Source organism: Rana temporaria, chromosome 11 (genome assembly GCF_905171775.1).
Source record: "Rana temporaria chromosome 11, aRanTem1.1, whole genome shotgun sequence".
Taxonomy (NCBI): domain Eukaryota; kingdom Metazoa; phylum Chordata; class Amphibia; order Anura; family Ranidae; genus Rana; species Rana temporaria.
The window spans coordinates 52241533-52264989 of NC_053499.1; the positions used below are offsets into that span (position 1 = coordinate 52241533).

At 45.9% G+C, this 23457-nt stretch overlaps 1 protein-coding gene across 2 annotated transcripts in view; it reads right to left on the reverse strand.

Annotated features, from left to right (window-relative positions):
- The window catches only part of PIDD1 (p53-induced death domain protein 1), a 49833-nt gene extending 36406 nt beyond the window's left edge, over positions 1–13427 (reverse strand). The window contains exons 1-4 of one of the 2 annotated variants that reach the window (XM_040328514.1): positions 13201–13427; positions 10084–10412; positions 5735–6148; positions 3103–3309 (exon numbers count right to left, since the gene is read on the reverse strand). In XM_040328514.1, coding sequence (XP_040184448.1) covers positions 3103–3309; positions 5735–6148; positions 10084–10342 — 880 coding nt within the window. In that variant the 5' untranslated portion in view covers positions 10343–10412; positions 13201–13427. The remainder of the gene's footprint in view (positions 1–3102; positions 3310–5734; positions 6149–10083; positions 10413–13200) is intronic. The other variant, XM_040328515.1, reaches the window with a different exon arrangement.
- Between the last annotated feature and the right edge of the window lie 10030 nt (positions 13428–23457).

Here is a 23457-nt window from a genome sequence, read left to right on the forward strand (position 1 = left end):
CATCCTCCCCATGTTGAGGGCATGTGGCCTGGTGCGGTTCAGGAGAGAGGGGGGGCCGCACTCTGTCCCCCCCTCTTTTCTGCGGCCGGCCAGGTCAACGTGCTCGGATAATGGGTCTGGTTATGGATATTTAGGGGGAACCGCACGTCATTTTTGTTTTACATTGACGGCGGGGTTCCCCTGAATATCCATACCAGACCTGAAGGGTCTGGTTATGGATATTTACCGGGAACCGCACGTCATTTTTGTTTTAAATTGACGGCGGGGTTCCCCTGAATATCCATACCAGACCTGAAGGGTCTGGTTATGGATATTTACCGGGAACCGCACGTCATTTTTGTTTTAAATTGACAGCGGGGTTCCCCTGAATATCCATGCTCAGTAAAATTAACGTCCGTTAACATAACGGACATTTATGGAGACATTTACTAACGTCCATGTGCCATAGACTTCAATGTTAAAATATAACGGACGTTAATATATCCGTTACTTGCAACGGACAAATAATTTACAAAAAATAGTGCAAGACCCGTCACATATTCCGTTATAACTAACGTCCGTATGTTATAACGGACTATTACGGATCTTTACGGAACATAAAAAAATCCCATAGACTTTAATGATATTTTATAAAGGACGTATAACTTCCGTTTTTTAACATTATCTGACGGATTTTAAAACGGATTATTAAAACGGATTTATTTTGTAGTGTGAAAAGGGCCTAATAGAAAAATAATATTGGAGGAATTTATCAAGTCTGGAGCAGCCAGAATCTGAAGCAGCTGTGCATGGAAACCAATCAGATTCCATCTTCAGGTTGTTCAGTTGAGCTTTGATAATGAAAAGATAGAAATTGTTTGGTGTCCATGCACACCTACTCCAAATTCTGTCTGCTCCAGTTTTATTACATTCATTTGTATTCATATAAACATGTGTTTGTGTGGGTTATTGCTGGGTGCTCCTTCCTTCCTGAATCCAAAAATAAATAAAATGCTGTTAGTGGTCGAAGTAAAAGGCATCTCTTCCTTGCTCATTATCTTCAACAGATTGTTAGCAAACATTTTAAACTATATCTATACCAAAAACGTTTACAGTTTTGTGTAAAGTAGGGAATGATAAAACCCCTGTCAAATGACTTTCCAGTAGGTAGCTCATCTCAGATACCCTGACAGGATTAGGATGGTCCTACAATCTGCCGGGCCTGTTTGACCACATGAGTATTATCTGACTAAAACACTGGGTCAAACATCCTACCTGATCAGACCTGAGCGTGGAAGGATCCTGCTAGCTCTTCCCTACTCTTTTTCTGCATCAAAAACATATGGAAAGTAGTTTATATGGTTTTCAATGGTGTAGTTCACACCAGTGCTTGCAGTTCCAAAAAAATAAAAGAAAAGGAGAACATGCTGCATTTTTCTCTACTGGATTGTACTGGAACACTGTAAAACGCATAAAAATGCACCGGAACACACCTAAACGCACTGGAACATACATGTCCTTATTTAAGGTTAAGAAGAAAATGCACCGGACTGCATCAAAAACGCACCAAAAAGTGTCAAAAACACAACAAAAACGTGCATGCAGAAAAGTATCTGGAACACATCAGGACTGCGTTTCTATGGTGTGAACTGGCCCTTATGTTTTTTTTGTCTTGCTTGTTTCTCCTGTATTTTGTGTTTTTTATTTACCCTTGTCTCATCTGTGCATGCTGTACCTTGTGTTTGTGAAGTCTATAATCTTTATAAAAATTGATTATGTAAAAGAAAAAAAATTCTCTCTTTACCCCTTGGCCATGCCTCCCAGCTGGCGTTTAAGTCAATCTTACTGTTGGCAAGTTGCGTTCCTGATCCCATTATTGAGGGCCTGTTCCATCGGCGTTTCTAATTATAAAATGTTGATCAGGAGCTGTTAATGACATCTCAGTCAGTGTGTTGGAAGCGTGAAGTGAGCATGCTCTCACACAATAGTGGAGCCTCATGGATTAATTTATATGTGGCAGCTGGCCATTAAAGTCTGCCCACTAATGACAAATGTAATGACAACAAGTGTCCCCATTGACAGACTTCCGCTCTATTCCTGTTTTGGTGACGACATGACATTTTAAATTTTCCCTCACTTCAAGTCATGATGACAATGGTCACCAGGACAAATAGAGGAGGATAAATCTCCCCAGTGAGGACACAGACAGCAAACAACAACAAAAAACACTGAAGGGGTTTCAAGCTATGCATACTTTTCCACAAAACAAGGAAAGGTTCCCAACAAAAAACACAAAGAAAATGTGTGTCAGCTTTACATACCATCACATTCCATTATTATGGCGATTTTATAAAAGAACTGCTATGCTTTTCCTTACAACAAAACCGATGGTAACAAGATACTCTGCTAAGCCTTTGCAGTTAGTGTTATTTCTTATCCAAGCACCCTGGATTCTTCTTAAAGTGGAAAATACATATGCATATCCATGCTATAAATTTATGTAAATTTATTCTTTGTGTACCTGCTGAGACCTGTTCAAATCCTGGATGTGCAAATTGATTCCATTGAAAACCCTAAACAGCCACAATAATTAGTGGTCAGTGCATGCCCAGACAGTAAAGAAGGCCAGCATCGCCGTCTGCATAGTCACTTCACATGGGGTAAGATGCAGAAGAAATAATATTTCACATATTCATCTTGCTGAGTTTTGGAATAATCAATATCCTAGTGATTCTTTGAGCTATGTGAACCTTAAACACAGTACATTAGTTCCCACAGAGACCCTTTTCTCTTAGAAATTGAAAAAGCATATCTTTCATGGAGAGAATTTCCTGGAGTTCATTGTTGGAGTTTTGGTGTTCAGGAAGCAACTTGGCTCTTATCTTTTCTCCATCAAATTGAAAGGACCTTTATGAGGTGGTCTGAGCAGGCAGAAAAAGCAAGGCCCAAAACACATCCAGAACACATGGGAAAGATTATATCTCCCAGATAAATTCCAAAGTCTTCCAAAGCTATCTGAAGCAACACAAATAGCTAAGAAAGCCTAGGTTGCCTTGTTCAACCTACTATTTCCATGATTTCAACTGGGTAAAGTGCACTTATGAAGATGATAAAGCCATTTACCTTCAGTGGGAGAGGAAGGCTCAGGCTCCCCTATTGGATTACCATGTAGCTGCGCACAGGAACAGAGCGTGATCTCTATCGGTACAGAGCGCAGTTTATTGTTCTGGAGATGCAGATGAGTGAGATGAGGCAGACTGGCCAGACCCGCTGGTACAGAGACAAGATCATTACTGAAGAGATAAAGCTGCTCCAATGACATCAGATTACCTAGGAAGAAAGCAAGAGTCGCTTTTTGTATTTTTTTAAACTTCATAGATACTGAATTATGGTTTCAAGCACTATAAGCAGCTATTACTAAATGATAATAAACATCCAGTTTATCAAGTATTTAGTGAAAAAAAACACAAGAAAAGCTTAAGGCCCTTTTCACAAGGTCCGCCTGTCAGTTTTTTAGGCGGACCTGAACGGGCGCTCCATACAGGTCTATGGAGCAACGGATGTCAGTGGTGACATGTCCGCTGACACCCAACCTGCTCTGATCCGCTAAAGTCTGATGGGTGGAAACCCTATTTTCCATGCGTCTATCGGATCAGATGAAAACGGACTATCAGTTTTGGCTTAAAGGAAAAGTTAATGTTTTACATGTTACACCTGTATTTAGGGTAGAACATGTAACATGTTCCAGCAGCTGTGGCCTCTCCCCTTAGAGTTAAAGCTCAACTCCAGGCAAATAAAAACATTTGCTTGCAGTGGGGCTGTGCCTGCACTGCAAAGGTTATTTGCTCATACATGTCTAGGGGGACAATAAAAGGAAATATACAGTACTTGCCCGATCCTCCACACCTACCCGCAGCTAGACTGGTCCTCAAAGCTTCTGCACCCCCATGCTCTAGCGGTCCAGATTCCTGATGTCATCAAGACCAGGGCAGGATCCATAGGCCTGCTCTGGAAGTGGGGGCGCTCAGGGACAGTCCACCGCTGGATCGTGGGGGAGCACCGCCTGTAGTGAGAACTGAGGATCAGATAAGTAAACTGTTTCAACTCTCCCCTATTCAAAACAAGCTATTAACCCTTGCAGTGCACACCCCACCGCAAAGGATAATTTTTTTTATCTGCCCTGGAGTTGGGCAAGGAATGCAATAGTGTGGGCTCTCCATCCTCATCCTTCACACTTGACAGTAAAAGAGAAGCAAACTGTTGAGGTCATCCTTCACCTCTCTCCTATAAAATGTCAACACATTCTCATGCAGCAAACCTTACTGGGTCATAGCACTGCTGATACCTATTTCAGTTTCAGTGCTGCTGCACAGGGATTGCAAGGGGCAATTCAGAGTCAAATTCTACTTCTTACACTAGTAGAATTAACATAATACATTTAGGTCCTGTTCATACTGGCATTAGAAACAGGCATTCAGAGCACATTTGTACTGCTATCCAAATGCCTGGCAAAGCAGCCCACAATATATAATTTAGATATAGAGGACAGAAACGTTCATATTTGAAAAACATGTAGCATTTGCATCGCTTTGTGTAACTGCGGTAAAAATTAAGCTACATGTCAAGTCTGGGAGGAGTTGAAGCTTGTCAACTCCTTCTATGCAAGTGTATGGTAACGCACCGCATATGCACCTGTAGCACTTAGAGAGCATTTACAGTGCATTTTACAAGCATTTATCAAATATCAGTGGGTGGGGGGAAAAAACTCCCCCCTTAATAAAAACACTTGGAGGGTGTCTGTGGTGGGTTTTTAATGCGCATTGAGTCTCCAATGGAAAAAGCAGAAAAATGCCTGTAATCTGCCTAAAAAGAAGCTTGTTTACTTTTTTGAGCTTCAGGTCCTTTGCTTCAGGCGACAGAACGCTCAGATGTGAACAGGGGCCATTTAAATTAATGGAATTTCACTTGTTGGGCGTTTTGAAACTTTTGAGATGAGCGTTATACGCGCTGAAAACGCTCAGGTGTGAATGGGCCCTAAGTGTCTGCGTTAGAATTTTTTTTGCAAGTGTTAACTTGGGATTAATTATTTATTAGCAGGGCTTTTTTTCAGGTGGCGCCTGCTCACCACAATCACAAGTAATGCCGCGTACACACGATTAGTCCATCCGATGAGAACGGACCGACGGACCGTTGTCATAGGTTAACCGATGAAGCTGACTGATGGTCCGCCGCGCCTACACACCATGGGTTAAATAACCGATTGTGTCAGAGCGCGGTGACGTAAAACACAACGACATGCTGAAAAAAACGAAGTTCAATGCTTCCAAGCATGCGTTGACTTGATTCTGAGCATGCGTGGATCCTGTCGGTTAGCAATCCATCGGTTAAATTTTAAAGCAAGTTGGCTTTTTTTTAACTGAAGGTTAAAAAACCTATGGGGCCCACACACGATCGGTTTGGACCGATGAAAACGGTTCATCAGACCGTTATCCTCTGGTTAACCGATCGTGTGTACGAGGCCTAACAGCTCTGCACTCTGTGCGTAGTGCAAACACGAAAAATCTGACCACACCCACTATTTGATGTGATTTGGAGGGTGTGTGGGGGGAGGGGTTTTGGGGGGCCGTGGTTGAGTTCCAGCACCTATTGTTTGAGAAAAAAAGCCCAGTTTATTAGAGAAATACAGAACTGTATTAATATATGTCCTTTATATCTGCCTGGAGTTCACTTTTAATATGACAACAGTCAGACTTACACAAAGTTTCTGGAAGACTTTTGATATTATTCTGGGAAACATCCAGTATGATACACCTCTCCAGGTTGCCAATTTCATCTGGCAAAGATACTAGCTTGTTATTAGACAGGTTCAATTTTTCCATATTGTTTAGCTGTCCAATGAATGCAGGAATATGAGTTAGCTGGTTGGACATAGCTATGAGGGACGTTAATCTTTTCATCTCACAAATGTCATCTGGGAGCTTCCTAAGCTGGTTGTAGCCAAGATGCAGAGTAGACAGGCACGGAAGGGCAGTGACACATTGCGGTAATTCGGTAAATCGGTTGAAGCTGAGATCCAGGTGCTGCAGCAAGGAAAGCTGGCTGATGTCTGGTGGTAGGGTGGACAGCAAACCATTCTGACGTCCTAAATTTTCATCCAGCAAGTATCCACCTATGAAATTCAAATGATTTCCGTTGTGATTACAAAATAAAATTAGTATAAGGCTGCATTCACACCTAAGCGACAGCCGCGTACGCGTGTAGCGGCAGATTTGCCGCGATTACAAATGTTTCTTTTTTTTTTTTTTTTTTTCTAAAGTATTCCCATTGCTGTCTATGGGAAAACGCGCCTGTCGCGTGAAAAAAAGGGTCCGGGACTTTTTTTCAGGCGACAGGCGTTGCGCGTCTATGAGATGTGAACCATCTCCATAGACGGCAATGGGAATTCTCCCCTCTAGCGACAGAAGCGTCCCGCGTCGGGCGTTTTGTCGCTTAGGTGTGAATGGGGTCTAAAGCCCCTTTCAGACGAACGGCTGTTTTGCCGCAGCTAAAAGCATGTTTATGTTTTGCTGGAATTCAAGACTCCAGGCACAGCGGTCAGCTGCATTTGTACAGTGCTTTTAGCTGCGGTTGCATTTAGCCGCTGCACGATATTGAACGGGGATCCGACTTGGATCCCTGCCAATACCAAGCACTGCGTTTGGTATGAATCTTGAGGGGGAACGCCATGCCAAATTTCAAATAAAAAACTGGCATGGGTTCCCCCTACAGGAGCATACCAGGCCCTTGGATCTGCTATGGATTTTAAGGAGAAACCCCGTACGCCGAAAAACGGTGTGGGGTTCCCCCCAAAGTTCATACCAGACCCGTATCCGAGCAGCAGCCTGGACGGTCAGGAAAGGGGTGGGGACGAGCGTGCACCCCCCTCCTTAACCGTGCCAGGCCGCATGCCCTCAACATGGGGGGGGTAGGTGCTTTGGGGCAAGTGGGCGCCCTGTGGCCCCCCCACCCCAAAGCACCTGTCCCCATGTTGATGAGGAGAGGGCCTCTTCCCGACAACCCTGGCCGTTGGTTGTCGGGGTCTGCATGAGGGGAGCCGCCTTTAATAAGGGGGCCCCCAGATGCCGGCCCCCCGTCAGCTCCGGTGCCCCCCCCTTCTCTTCCTTAGATCTTTTACGAGGGGGGGACTTCTTCTTCGATGTCTTCTCAGGGGGAGGGGTGTGCCGTTCTTCACCGCCATCTGGTTCTCTTCCGCCGGGGGGGGGGGGTGCTTTCTTCTTTAGCTCTTTTACAGTGGCCCCCTCCCGGTCTTCTTCTTCGACGTCTTCGGCGGGGGGTGCCCGGGCTTCTGGCGCCTTCTGCCTTCTTCTTTGATGTTGACACGTCGCTTCCTCCCGCTGTAATGCCGTGTGTGCGGCTCGCACATATTTATATAGGCCTCTCCGGGTGCACGGAGCATGATGGGACTGTGACGTCATAAGAGGCCTATATAAATCAGTGCGAGCCGCGCACATGGCATTACAGCGGGAGGAAGCGATGTGTCAACATCGAAGAAGAAGAGAAGAGAAGAAGGCAGAAGGCGACAGAAGCCGACAGAAGGCCGGGGCACCCCCCGCCTAAGACGTCGAAGAAGAAGACCGGGAGGGGGGCCGCTGTAAAAGAGCTAAAGAAGAAAGCGCCCCCCCCCCCGGCGGAAGAGAACCAGACGGCGGTGAAGACCGGCACACCCCCGCCGAAGAAGAAGCCCGGGAGGGGGGCCGCTGTAAAAGAGCTAAAGAAGAAAGCGCCCCCCCCCGGCGGAAGAGAACAAGATGGAGATGAAGAACGGCACATCCCCCCCCCCCCAGAAGACATCGAAGAAGCAGTCCCCCCTCGTAAAAGAGCTAAAGAAGAGAGGGGGGGCACCGGAGCTGACTAATAAATTACTTTAATAACCCTGTGTAGTGTTTTTTTTTACATATTTTTTTCCGCCAGGTGAATGGCTAGGGGTACGATGGGATACCCCATACTCATTCACCTAGGGTGGGGGGCCAGTATCTGGGGGCCCCCTTATTAAAGGAGGCTCCCGGATTCCGATAAGCTCCCCTCCCACAGACCCCGACAACCAACGGCCAGGGTTGTCGGGAAGAGGCCCTGTCCTCATCAACATGGGGACAGGTGCTTTGGGGTGGGGGGCCACAGGGCGCCCCCCTGCCCCAAAGCACCTACCCCTCCATGTTAAGGGCATGCGGCCTGGCGCGGTTAAGGGGGGGGCGTGCGCTCGTCCCCACCCCTTTCCTGATCGGCCGGGCTGCTGCTCGGATACGGGTCTGGTATGGATTTTGGGGGGAACCCATGCCGTTTTTTTTTAAAAATTTGGCGTGGAGTTCCCCCTCAAGATTCATACCAAACGCAGCTGACATAGTGCCCTGCGATTACCTGCGGTTATGTGCCGATAGCTGCAAGATTTCGCAGCTGGACGCATTGAGATCTATTTTTTCTATCCGCACAAAACCGTGGGGAACAAAACCGCAGGTAACCGTAGTGTGTGAATGATGTCATAGGAAAGCATTGTGTGCTTCTATCTGCGGTAAAATCTGCAGCTAAAAGCACCATTCTATCCGTCCGTGTGAGAGGGGCCTAATTGTCAAGTCTGGTTATACAATCTTCTTTAGATTTACTAACAACTGAACATACAACTGACAACTGACTATACACTAATACATTGTTTATGCAGGCCCTTATACTATACACTTGTTGGTATTCTTAAAAGTTTGCATGGATTGTACAATCTGCAATGTGCGAGGGCGGTTTTTGGTAAAATGTACCATATTTATCGGCGTATAACACGCACCCTAACTTTGAGAGGGAAGTTTCAGAAAAAAAAAAACTTTCCACAGCCCCCTGCGTATAACACGCAGGCACAGTTTACCCTCTATTTTCAGGGTAAAAAAGTGAGTGTTATACACCAATAAATACAGTATATAACTTTGTTTAGCTTGTATATGTGGCTTTTGAGGAGGAGGATTTTTATTTGTCCTTGTTAAATGATTCTATGCCAGCTGCATTAAAAAGGGAGTCCAATCATTTGTGAACAATCAGATCCTTGGATGAATTCATTTTCATTTTTGACTAATATACAACTAGCTAATCGCTAATATGTCTTTTATGAACTACAATGGTATAACTAGTAAGGGCCAGTTCACACCAGACGCAGTTCCGTGTGCTTTTTTTATGCACAAAATGCATGCACAGTGTTTTCCATGTATTCCAATGGCTCTAGTTCACACCATGCAGTCAGTTTCCAGTCAGTTTCTGCACCGGAAACTGACTGCATGGAGTGAACTAGAGCCAACTAGAGCCATTGGAGTACATGGAAAACACTGTGCATGCATTTTTAGTGAAGAAAAAATGCACACGGAACTGCGTTTGGTGTGAACTGGCCCTAAAATATTTAATGTCACAACTTATGGAAAGTGGTGGAGTAATAAAAAAAATAAAAGGAGTTGGTCAAATTAGGAGGGTGACGCCATTCATACAGATCAAATTTCTTTGAATGTCTGCAGACAATCTCTAGCTAAGGCTGGCCATACATTATGCAATTTTCTTTTCTTTAACCATGGGTTGAAGGTAGGGAAAAAAAAAAATCACTTGATTTTCCCCATCTGCACAGTCAGTGTTGATGGGGAATCCCTCCAGCTTCTATTGTATTCTGACAGCAGAATGTTTCCCCACCATCAGAATGCTGCTGGCTATAGCTGGCGGCAGAGATTGTATAAAAAAAGCCAGATAGGCTGGTTGTACCGAAGTCAATTGATATATTACATTGCAATAATTTAAGAGTATAATAGATCCTTTGCAGATATGTTAATCAGATAATCTACATAGCAGTGGTTTCTCAACATACTTTATTGTAAACGTAAATTATTGTGGCATTATTCATTGAAAGTAGCCAAAGAACACCACATCATTTTGAGAAGTGCATTGCACATGTGTGTTTTGTCCTGCTAAGCTGTATAGTCATGCATGTAATAAAAGTTTACAGTCTATAAAAGTAAAATTTCTATTACATATCTGGAGAAAAGAGAAAACAACATGCAAATAAATTGTCAATTTGAATTCCCGTACCTTTCAATGTTAAGGATCTAAGCCTACTGAACATAGGCAGAGCTGTCACTGCTGATGTTATCATCTCATCATGGCTGCTCAATGCAAGAAATTCCACTTCCACCAGAGCACTTTTCTCTCCCTCTGTCACCTGCAGGAACCTCTTGCAGCCATCCAGGTAAACATCCAGGATAAGCCTGTTGCCTGCAATATGCAGAATAGGAGAGGCTGGTTCCTCTGTGCCATTTCCCTCCCACTGGGGGTCCAGAAGATGTTCCATCTCTCATTGTCTATGTGCGACAACACGGGCATGTCACAGCTCGCCCAGTACACAGAGGTTGTCAGTTGCACTAGGAATAAAAAAAAAAAAGATGATTAAATGGAAATGTGCAAAAAGAAATTATAGCGGTAGTTAATGCACTGAAATTTAAGCTATACCAGTTTGTACAAGATACAAGAAAAATGCATAAAAAGTGACAGATACATTTCACACCAATCATTGAGAATTCTCTATTAAAGTACATTAAGTACTTTTGCTCTTGAACAATCTTTCCTTCTTTTTTTTTGCACACATGCTTTTTTTGAACCCCCGACTTCCAAACAATTCCTACTTAGGAACGGGACCGTATCTGCCGTTCTGCGCATGCACGGCCATTCGACGGAAAATGAAGTACAGTTATTGCCGTTCTGCGCATGCAGGTCTGACTTACGAACATTTCATAATTAAGAACACACCTAAAGTCCCTGACCCGTTCGTAAGTCGGGGGTCCCCTGTAATGCATTTTTGGTCATAAAATTGCTAAAACTCCTGGAAAAAGATATACTTTCTGAAAGCAAGACCCTGTAGAATAAAAATGTATTTTTATTTTTTACATTGCACACGATATGTATGTAAAATGCGTAGCTTTAGGAGTGTTTTTCAAGCAACTATTTCCTGCCAGAAGTATAACACTCTGGGGATGATTTACTTAAAGTGGAGTTCCACCCAAAAGTGGAACTTCTGCTTAAACCACTCTTCGCCCCCTTATATGCCACATTTGGCATGTCATTTTTTTTGGGGGGGAGTGGGGGCTTCAAGAGGAGTAGGACTTCCTGTCCCACTTCCTCCTTCCGCCCAGGGACCGCTTAGGCGATACGTCATATTGCCTACGGCGGCCCCTCCCTGTAGGCGATCGCCTGGGACACGTGACAGGTCCCAGGCAATCGCCTGTCCAATCAGGTAGCGCAGCGCCGCTCTCGCATGCGCAGTGAGTGGCCGGCCGTGAAGCCGAAAGCTGTCACGGCCGGGTGTCCACAGTTAGGATGGAGGCACGGCGGAGAGGGGGGGGGGAGGAGCGGAGCTCCAGCCGTCGCGTCGCTGGACAGTGGAGCAGGTAAGTGTTAGTTTATTAAAAGCCAGCAGCTATGCTTTTTGTAGCTGCTGACTTTTAATAAACATAAAAAAAGGCTGGAACTCCCCTTTAAGGCAAATACACTGTGCACTTGGAAGTGTACTTGGAAGTGCAGTGGCTGTAGATCTGAAGGGGAAGATCTGAAATGAGAGGAAGCTCTGCTGATTTTTGTCATCCAATCATGTGCAAGCAAAAATGTGTTTTTTTATATTCCTTTCATGTCCCTCTTAGATCTACAGCGAATGCACTTACAAGTTCACGTGTAGTGCACTGTGGATTTGCTTTCATTAAATAAACCCCTCTATGTGCATGAAGCCTTATCCTGATCTGACTAATCCTGTGTTAAAAGAGAAGTAAGGGTTCCCCAGCCCACCTTTTATGCTTACCTAGGTGGATGGAGCAAGGGACCGATGCTGCATCTGTCCCTCGGCGCCTCTACACTGAGAAGCTTGACATCGAACACAGCCGATAACTCAGTTCTCACAGATCCCTTAGGCCCCGTACACACGGTCGGACAAAACCGATGAGAATGGTCCGACGGACTGTTTTCATCGGTTCACCGCTGAAGTGGCCTGATGGTCTGATGTGTGTACACACCATCAGTTCAAAATCTGTTCGGGTCAGAACGCGGTGACGTAAAACACACGACGTGCTGAAAAAAACGAAGTTCAATGCTTCCAAGCATGCGTCGACTTGATTCTGAGCATGCGCGGGTTTTGAAGCAATGCTTTTCTGTACTAACCATCGGTTTGGTCCGATGGGGCAGCGGTCCATCGGTTCGGTTTTGAAGCATGTTTTAAAATTTCGGACCGAAGGAAAACAGACCGATAGCCTATACACACGGTCGATTTGGTCCGATGAAAATGAACTTCGTTTCATTCTCATCGGACCAAACCGACCGTGTGTACAGGGCCTTAGAGGAGAGCTGCTGACTGTCAATCAGCAGCTTTCCTCTCTGCTCCTCCATGCTCACTGGAGCGCTGAGCTGTGGAGGGGCGGGGAGCGGCCATCTCAGTCTCTCAGCAGCTCGCTGAGAGGCTGAGACAGGCATCAGTCCAGGCACCCAGCGGATCCAGACTTTATTGTGATGACGCAGTGACTGGACTGATTCCAGTGCTGCCAGCAGAGAGCGGACTTCAAACAAGCTCAGGCTGAACCTTTAACTTTTTATAATCTGCTTCTTAATACTAAATGCTATTCACACTTGCGTGGCACTTTTTTTCACATATTTTGCCCCTTTTCGTGCAGCAGCATAGGACAGCTCCTTCACTTGAATGGGCTGTCTTATGCGTGCCAAAGTAGCTTGTGCATGTTTATTTATCAGTAAGCTTGGTGTGTTATCACGTGACTACTACCCGCATTTGGGTCGCCATTAAGAAATAATGGCACCGCAAGCATTATGCACGTTTTAGTGCATTTTTCATGTGTTTCCTGGGAACGCAGAGCAGAAATTAGCATTTACGCACACGTAATTGAAATGCAAAGGTGTGAATGCAGCCTTACTGTTACTGATCCTTTGCCGACGCTGTATATATGTCATATTCACATATACACAGTCACACAAACAAAGGCATTGCTTGCCAGCAGTGCGTATTGTGTAGCCAGCTTTAAGAACACTAATGAACCAGGAACTACTCAAGACTCTGATAGTTATGCATCTAAACTACATTAAACATAGAACTGTGAAAACAAATATATTCTTACAATAGCTTAGAAAGCAAATACTGACAGTTACTGTATCACTTACAGAATGATGGTCAGTTGGGTTCAGTTACGGATTCCTTTGTTCTTGAAGAAGAGGCGATATCATTTCCTGGAAAACAATCATGATTTCAGTAACACTTTTGTACTGTAAAAAGTAGATTTGCTTTAAAGATATAGCAAATGGTGTGACATTGACAGTGTTGCAGTCCTGTGTTGCAGTTGATCCACTTTTTTTTTAAACTTCCTGGTTACATGAGGCTTCAGTGACGATGAAGGGGCCGGACCTTTTTTTTTTTTAAATAGGCAAAAAGACAGCCTCCTCCCCCCTGCCCCCTCCCTTCTCACATTCACAACTCAGCAGGATGGCTGGATAGCTAAGCTTTTGTGCTTCCAGATTTATGCTAAGCACCATATTGTCAGAACTACACAACCAGCACACAAATAAATACCATAAAAAAAAAATATGTAAGGCTAGCTCACACTACAATCCTTGCGTTTAGCTGTGCATTTGCACATTTGTGTATACATGTATTTTTAGGGCTTGTTTACAACATATGCCATTTGAAAAACACAAATGCAAAAAAAATAAAAATAAAGAATGTATTTCAATGTGGCTAGTTTATACCATTGTGGTGCTTTTGTGTATATTTAAAGAAAGTAGAGCATGCTGCATTTTTTGTACACATAAACGTACTGGAATGCACATAAACACATGTAAATGCACATGAACGCATCACAAATAAATGTAAATGCAACTCCATTAAAAAATAGCGTTTTTGACTGCTTGTATGCATTTGAAGCGCACTTGACATAAACTTTAATGCGTTTAGCACTGCGTTTCAGTGCATTTTTCCATACATTTTTGGGCTTGACTTTCTTGGTTTAAAGGGGTGCAGCATGCTCTACTTTTTTTGTGTGAACTGCGCTGAACTTCACTGCAATGATGTGAACTATGCTTGTAGGATTACCTTGATTTTGGGCTGTCTATGCAGTTGGAGTGCAGTTCAAAATGCATCCAACTGCATTTGGCGTGGGAGGGCCCTAAATGTGTTTGTAACGCATTTGTAATGTGTTCCAAAGTATTATTTTCCTGTTTTTTTCACTTTAAAAATGTGCTGCCAGCACATTTTCACGTGTTTACTTGCTTTCAGGTGCAAGAAATTGCATGCATAAGTAATGGTACTGAACACACTGGTGTGAGTAAGGGCTCTTTCACACTGGCGGCCCGTTCAGGTCCGCCTGTCAGTTTTTTTTGCGGACCTGAACGGGCGCTCCGTGCTCCTCTATGGAGCCACGGATGTCAGCGGTGACATGCCCGTTGACATCCGACCCACTCCGATCCGCTAAAGTGTGACGGAGGAAAAAAACTACTTTTCCATCCGTCTGGCGGATCGGGTGAACACGGACAGACGGTCCATGTTCATTCCGATCCCCCCATAGGGGAGAGCGGAGAAAAGACAGGGCGGTCCCTGCACAGTGTGCGGGAAACGCCCTGTCATCCGCCGGATCAGCAGGGATCAACGGAGCGATCCCCGCTGAGCAAGCGGAGGTTCACGGGGCGAATCATTACTGATCCGCCCCGTGTGAAAGGGGCCTTAGGGTGATTGGATATACAGGAAACTTTCTTTTTCATTAAGCCTAAGTTCGTGCGTTACATATATCGCATGTGATTCACACAGGAATCGCACTGCATCCCTGTGCACATCCCGATGTCTGTGCAGTGCAAATTGAGCCATACATTTTGTATGGCTCAAATTGCATCACATCCGCACCAAAATGGTGCAGGACCCTTTTTTCCCGCACCTGAATCGCACTGCGTTTTTCAATGTTTTGGGGTGTTGTTGATCCAACATTGACACCCACAGCAGATCGCATGGACGCTGTGCGATTGCAATGTGGTGCGGGAAACGCACAAGATTTGCTGCATTTCACTGATTGTGTCAATATGAACCTATGAACCTGTAATTGATTTGAAAATGTAAAGTTTAATAGCACTTTAGTGCTATTAAACCTTACATTTTCAAATCAATTACAGCAGCTTACCCCTAGCTCCCAACTGTCCCTGATTTTAAGGGACTGTCCCTGATTTGTAACAAAATCCCTCTGTCCCTCTTTTGCCCCTAATTTTGGTCTGATCCATATACCGTATTTATCGGCGTATATCGCGCACTATTTTCCCCTTAAAATAAGGGGAAAATTGTGGGTGTGCGATATACGCTTCCTGCGCTCAGTTTGAAATCCTGCGCCGACATATACCGAGTGCAGTACACTCGGGTACATTCGGCTAGGCTCGGCTTCGCTTGTGCTCACGCATAAACGTCACAGAGCGTGAGCGCGAGCTAAGCCGAGCCTTGCCGAATGTACCCGAGTGTACTGCACTCGGTATATGTCGGCGGAGGCGTTCGAACTGAGCACGGGAAGCGGGGACTCGACTTGAGGCGCGCGCTGGAGAAGCCGGGAGGACACCATCGAGGCCGCAGACGGACGCCGGACCGGACGATGGACGCTGGGAAGACACCAAAACTGTAAGTAATAAAATCATATAACATTTTTTTTTACAGGAATTTCGGGGGCAACTTTAGGGGTGCGCGGTATACGCGGGAGCGCGTTATATCGCGATAAATACGGTAGTTATACAGGCGATACTCGAAACATGAGAAACCAAGGACCCAGAGTATGGAGGAAGAATGGAGAGGCACACACTGCAAGATGCTTGAAGTCCAGTATGAAGTTTCCACAGTCTGTGTTGATTTGGGAAGCCGTGTCATCTGCTGGTGTTGGTCCACTGTGCTTCATTAAGTCCAGGGTCAACGCAGCCGTCTACCAGGAGACTTTGGAGCACTTCATGCTTCTTTCCACAGACGAGCTCTATGGGGATGCTGACTTCATTTTCCAGCAGGACTTGGAACCTGCACCACACTGCCAAAAGCACCAAAACCTGGTTCAATGACCGTGGTATTACTGTGCTCTATTGGCCAGCAAACTCGCCTGACCTGAGCTCCTATAGAGAATCTATGGGGCATTGCCAAGAGAAAGATCAGAGACATAAAACCGAACAATGCAGATGGGCTGAAGGCCACTATTAAAGCATCCTTGTCTTCCATAACACCTCAGCAGTGCCACAGGCTGATTGCTTCCATGCCACGCCGCATTGAAGCACTAATTGCTGCAAAAGGGGCCCAAACCAAGTACTGAGTACATATGCATGCTTATACTTTTCAGAGGTCCGATAATTTGTTCTATGTACAATCCTTGTTTTATTGATTGCATGTAATATACTAATTTTCTGAGATTGTGGATTTGGGGCTTTCATGATCTGGAAGCCATAATCATCACAATTGTGACAAATCACGGCTTGAACTATCTTGCTTTGCATGTAATGAGTCTATCTCATATATTAGTTTTCACCTTTTAAGCCCAGGTTCACACTGGGCTGCTGGAGTAAAGCCGTGCGAGTTCAGCTGAACTCGCACGATTTCACTCTCGCTGGCAGTTCCGATTTCGGAACTATAGAGACATCTGTGCAGGTTCACTTTTTGAAATCGGTGCAGCGCCGCAGATGTGGCGTCGCACCGATTAGGACGGTGCCATTTCCGGCAATTTGCGGCAAATACCACTGTTTTGACATGCGATTTTTACATGTTATACTTAGCTCCACTGTGCAGCTCGTTTTGCACAGAGTGTCCCCGAACCTGGTCTTCTGGGGTCCCCCGGCGGCTGTCTAGGCCCCCCCCCCCCCAAAGGACTCGACACCTTCATGCGAGCTCGCATGATGTTGAGTTATGGCATCATTGGATGTGATTGACAGCAGCTCCAGCCAATGGCTGTGCTGCTTTCAATCCATCCACTGTAGCCAATCAACGGCCAGACTCAATGGCGAAGAGGATGTCGAGGGCGAGCGCGGGACTTTCGAGGGGTCAGGTAAGGGGAGGGGGGGGGCTGGTATTGTCGGATGTTTTTTTTTACCTTAATGCATAGAATGCATTAAGGTGAAAAAACTTTTACCTTTACAACCCCTTTAAAGGATTATCAGGAAGTCTTTCTATGAAGTAATCAGTGCATGCTCCCCAAGCGGAAGTTCACAATAGTAGTGTACAGGAAGCCATCAGCTGCAGATAGGACAAATAGTTACTGAACTTTCTGCTAGGACTCACATACATCAGTGGTTCTCAACCCTGTCCTCAAGTACCCCCAACAGGCCATGTTTTGGGAATTTCTCTAAGGCCTCATTCACACATGGCGGACTCCGTCGCTACAGAGTCCGCTTGCTCCCGTCGGCTCAGCGGGAGATCAGTCCGCAGATCTCCGCTGAGCCGACGATGACAAGCTCCTCTCTGCTCACTGAGCGGGGAGGGGCTTGTCGGGCACCGCTGTGTCCCTATGGAGCGATCTGATGAAAACGGACAGCATGTCCGTTTTCATCAGATCTTACCCGATCCAATCCGCATGGACGGATGGGGACGTGGCCCCCATACGTCTGTTTTTAGCGGGTCGGATGTCAGCGGACATGTCTCCGCTGACATCCGACGCTCCATAGCGATGCATGGAGCGGCCGTTCAGGTCCGCCGACAGACGGACCCGAACGGCCAAGTGTGAATGAGGCCTTAGATAAAATAGCTATCCAAAATACCAAGCCATTGACTCTTATTTAAAGCACCTGTGCAAGATAAAGGAAAACTTGCAAACTTGGCCTGTTGGGGGTACTTGAGGACAGGGTTGAGAAACACTGACATACATGGCCGATTAGGAATTTAAAGCGGGAGTTCACCCGAAAAAAAAATGTTAACATTAGATTCATGCTCATTTTGTCAATGGGAAACGGGTAGTTCTTTTAAAAACGAAGCTGTACTTACCGTTTTAGAGAGCGATCTTCTCCGCCACTTCCGGGTATGGTCTTCGGGACTGGGCGTTCCTATTTGATTGACAGTCTTCCGACAGGCTTCCGACGGTCGCATACATCGCGTCACGAGTAGCCGAAAGAAGCCGAACGTCGGTGCGGCACTATACGGCCCCTGCGCACCGACATTCGGCTACTTTCGGAAAATCGCGACGTGATAGATGCGACCGTCGGAAGCCTGTTGGAAGACTGTCAATCAAATAGGAACGCCCAGTCCCGCAGCCCATACCCAGAAGCGGCGGAGAAGATCGCTCTCTAAAACGGTAAGTACTGCTTCGATTTAAAAAAAACTACCCGATTCCCCTAGACAAATTGAGCATCAATCTAAGGGTAAAAATTAACATTTCCGGGTGAACCTCCACTTTAAACCACCCAGATCAGTGTATTTCTCTGGTGGGTATAGCCAGGTTTTTTGATTAGCTGTGGACGGGTAGCTTGAGCTAATCAATGTCAAGACTGTTTTTTGTTTATTAAATTAGGGAGTCATACGATGATAAACAAATTGAAGCAAGTCCCTCTTGACTGTAATCATGGCAGCAGATGTAGCACAGGTCCCAGTGGGTCACAGCCACTTCTAAAGCCATAATTAAATGGTGTGTATGAGAAAGTGTAATCATACTGCCACAGTCAGCATTGTCTGCTACTAATGGTTAGGGATTGAATTGCTGAATGGGTCCCCGTGAGGGAGATTTACACTCACTTCCTGAGCAAGGAGAATCTCCCCAACAAGACAGCACAGCAAGTTGAAGTGATTGTAAACCCTTTACAACCACTTTTTGCTACAGGTAAGCCTATAATAAGGTTTACCTGTAGCTACCCAGCATATCTCCTAAACCTGCATGGTTTAGGCGATACCCTCTGTATTTGCATGTGCCCATGCCATCGTCACATGCGCTCTGAAGCAATGGCATGTGCCGTTGCTTCAGTGAGTGTGCCGTTACTGACAGCTCCTGCGCACATGAGCAGGAGTGACATAATTGCAACCAATCACAGCGCCGGAGTCCGCGATACCCGGAAGTAGCTCCAGGAGAGATGTCGCCGGCTGGAGGGAAGTACAAGGACCGCTGTGGCTGCTTCGATGTAAGGGAAGTAATTCATAATGAGCTAGTATGCTATGCATACTAACTCATTGTGTATTTGTCTTGCAGGTTTGTTTTTTTTTACTGGGGGTTTACAACCACTTTAAACTTGAACATTCCCATCACCATCTGATTTCACCAATGTCGCTCAACAGGGAGTACTTTTTGGGATGTTCCAGCCCAGGATCGGCCTTCCTGACTCTTTTCCCTCTATCCTTCCTGACTGTCACCCATCTACTCTGCTTTGCCCCTCTTTATCTCCACCCGCATCTGTGCTGGCCCCTGCCTGCTACTATTCCAACTCTCCTTCAGTATGGAGGCACTTCTCAGTGTTGACAGTTGCTTCTCTAGATTCAGAACCTGGGCTTCAAGGGAAACAACGTGCTTACATTTTGCGCAGCAGTATTCGCCCTAGATCGGATGATCAAGGCATGCATGCATGCCGCAAGATGTACACTGAATCGCATCTCCACACCCGCCGGGCATCGTACCTACTAATCTGATGGGTATATAAGCCCTGCAGGTGGGTCCGGCCCAACCAATGGTCACACAAAGCCGCCGTTTTTCAAATGTGCACTATTATAATAAAGCCACAGGAGTTTGACAAAATAGTGACTATCATAAATGCGGTATTCTCTGCAGGAAAGAGGATAATACGCCATAAACACTAAACCAAGCTTACATTTTGTGTAGGACCATACTGCCAAAGCATGATTATGATTCACGTACATGGGACAAATTAAAGGCCTGTACACACGACACAAAAATCAGAAGTAACATTTCATCCGACAAACTTTTTGCCGATTTTCGGATTGTTAGTATGGTGCTTTCGACAGTCGATTCCAGTTTTTCGTATGACAGAAGCTAGATGTGCAAACTATAAAATTGTCGTACGCGAACTCAAAATCCGATTTTCGTTTAATTAGTACGGTTTTCATACGACAAATCATAAGAGCAAGACTACACATGCTCAGAAACAAAGGGACACATACAAAACAATTCAACACATTATGTCACTTTTGAAGTTGTATTCTGTCGTATGAAAGTTTCCGTATGGTGAGTAACCTTTTCACTTTCGACATGAGACTAGCATTCACCAAAAAAATGGATGCACGATTGTTCAAAAATCTGATCGTGTGCACGAGGCTTTACACTGTATTCATTCAAGGAATACACACCACTAGAAACTAATCACAACAATATATCATAGGTATGATATCCCCTGTTTCTAGATAACAAACTATTCCAGTCTAAGCAGTGGAAGATCAATCAGGGTGCACCCGGTGATACAAGAATTAAAGGGTCACTAAAGGAAAAAAAATTTTTAGCTAAATAGCTTCCTTTACCTTACTGCAGTCCTGGTTTCATGTCCTTATTGTTAGTTTTTGCTTTGATGTTGCTGTAATTCCTCTCTGTTCTGGACACTTACTGGTTGTCTGTTTCCTGATCACCACAGTACTGGGAGATTTCTCACTGTGGTCACTAATCAAGGAGGTGTGATTACTGTGTGTCTAAAACCCCTCAGCACCAATCCAGTTTCGTTGTACAAAGCATCACTGCCCTCTATTGGCTCTCTGGCTCTGTACATCAGAGAACCAGGAAACAACAGCAAAAACTAAACTGTAGGTATATTATATGATTGTTTTTTTATCTATTTTTAAAAGGAATCAGTTAACTATTATGTCTCTATACCCTGTAAACAGTCATTTCAGCAAAAAAATGTTTTTCCTTTAGCGACCCTTTAAGTTAAGTTAAGAACCTCAATTGGTATGTGCAGCAATAACCAGTAACCTAGGCTAGGCTTCACCCCTAGACATGAAGACTAGGGTTGTCCCGATACCGATACTAGTACCGGTATCGGGACCGATTCCGAGTATTTGCGGGAGTACTCGTACTCCCGCAAATACCCCCGATACCCAAATAGAATACCCCCCCCCCCCCGCCGTCAATGTCGCCGTTACGCCGCAACCCGCCACCGTTACGCCGCTACTGCCGACTGTGTAATACGCGCCGGGAACATGACAGCTTTGAATAGCTGTAATGATTCGCGCCGCGCATAGACACTCCCCCTTGCTCGGGTGAACTGTCCAATCCCGAGCGAGGGGGAGTGTCTATACGCAGCGCGGTGCCAATCACTACAGCTATTCTAAGCTGTAATGTTCCCGGCGCGTATTACACAGTCGGCGGCAGCGGGGATGCAGGTAAGCGGGATATGGGGGGATACATGGCTGCATGGGGGGATACATGGCTGCATGGGGGGAGACATGGCTGGATATGGGGGGGACATGGCTGGATATGGGGGGAGACATGGCTGCATATGGGGGACATGGCTGGATATGGGGGGGACATGGCTTCATATGGGGGGGACATGGCTACATCTGGGGGGGACATGGCTACATCTGGGGGGGACATGGCTGCATCTGGGGGGGACATGGCTGCATCTGGGGGGGACATGGCTGCATCTGTGGGGGGACATGGCTGGATATGGGGGGGACATGGCTGCATCTGGGGGGGACATGGCTGCATCTGGGGGGGACATGGCTGCATCTGAGGGGGACATGGCTGCATCTGGGGGGGGGGACATGGCTGGATATGGGGGGGGGGGACATGGCTGCATTTGGGGACACATTTTAAAAAAGTATCGGTATTCGGTATCGGTGAGTACTTGAAAAAAAGTATCGGTACTCGTACTCAGTCCTAAAAAAGTGGTATCGGGACAACCCTAAAAAGACTAAATATTACCAAAATATTTTAGTCAGAATAGAAGAAGATAAATATTTAACCATGCATACACACAAAGTGATTCCACTGAGGTAAACCTGTATGCTTCTACCCAGCCCACACTCAGGTGGGATACAGACCAAGCCTTCCAGCTTCTAAGGTGAGCACCAACCTAGAGGTAAATTGAAGCTGTCCTAGAAGAGTAATCAGTCCAACCCCTGCAGGCAGTAATGAGCAAACATCTAACACAGGGTTGTCGAGACAGCATTTGTGTAGAAATTTACCCAAGGAAACCATCACACGTGTTACAAGTTCAGCTTAGATAGATATCATGATTTCACATCTATACAATATATTTTTATGAAGACATGATATGCCGAGGATCCGATACTGTCTTCATATGGACCACCAAAGTGGCTAAGATAATGGGACAAAAAGGTGTTAACCGGATCCAGCTACTAGGAGCTAAAAGGCAAATGGCTTGTCAGAATAAAGAAAAATTATCCTTCCTTCTACCTGCTGGCGATTCACCTGTAAGCACTGTCATTGCAGTATCCACTGCAGGGTTAGATCACTGACCTGAATGCTCATACTTTGGGGGGGCAGCCCCCCTCACCTGGGTTCCATTAGTAAAGCTTACTAGCATTAGCAAACTTCCAGGACTGGTTTACAGAATGTTGGAAGGTCTCTAGTACACGTAATATGTATACAATTAGGGTTGCCACCTCATCTCTTTAAAACTGAACACATAATAATTACACAGGTTCTGTGTTCTCCACCCTGACTAGGAATTCTGGGTGTACAGCGCCATCTTCCTCCACCCTGACAGCAAATTCTGGGGGCATAGTGCCATCTTCCTCCACCTTGCCCCCAGAATTCCCTGTCAGGGTGGAGGAATATGGTGCTGTACCCCCAGAATTCCCTGTCAGGGTGGAGGAATATGGTGCTGTGCCCCCAGAATTCTCTGTCAGGGGGGAGGAAGATGGCGCTGTGCCCTCAGAATTCCCTGTCAGGGGGGAGGAAGTTGGTGCTGTGCCCCCAGAATTCCCTGTCAGGGTGGAGGAAGATGGCGCTGTGCCCTCAGAATTCCCTGTCAGGGTGGAGGAAGATGGCGCTGTGTCCTCAGAATTCCCTGTCAGGGTGGAGGAAGATGGCGCTGTGTCCTCAGAATTCCCTGTCTGGGTGGAGGAAGATGGTGCTGTGCCCTCAGAATTCCCTGTCAGGGTGGAGGAAGATGGTGCTGTGCACCCAGAATTCTCTATCAGGGTGGAGGAAGATGGCGCTGTGCCCCCAGAATTCTCTATCAGGGTGGAGGAAGATGGCGCTGTGCCCCCAGAATTCCCTGTCAGGATGGAGGAAGAGGGTGCTGTGCCCCCAGAATTCCCTGTCAGGGTGGGGGGAGATGGTGCTCTACACCCAAAACTCTCTGTTAGGGGGGGGTGCTGTGCCCTCAGAATTCCCTGTCAGGGTGGGGGAAGATGGCGCTGTGCCCCCAGAATTCTCTGTCAGGGTGGAGGAAGATGGTGCTCTACACCCAGAATTCCCTGTCGGGGAGGAGGAAGATGGCGCTGTGCCCTCAGAATTCCCTGTCAGGGTGGAGGAA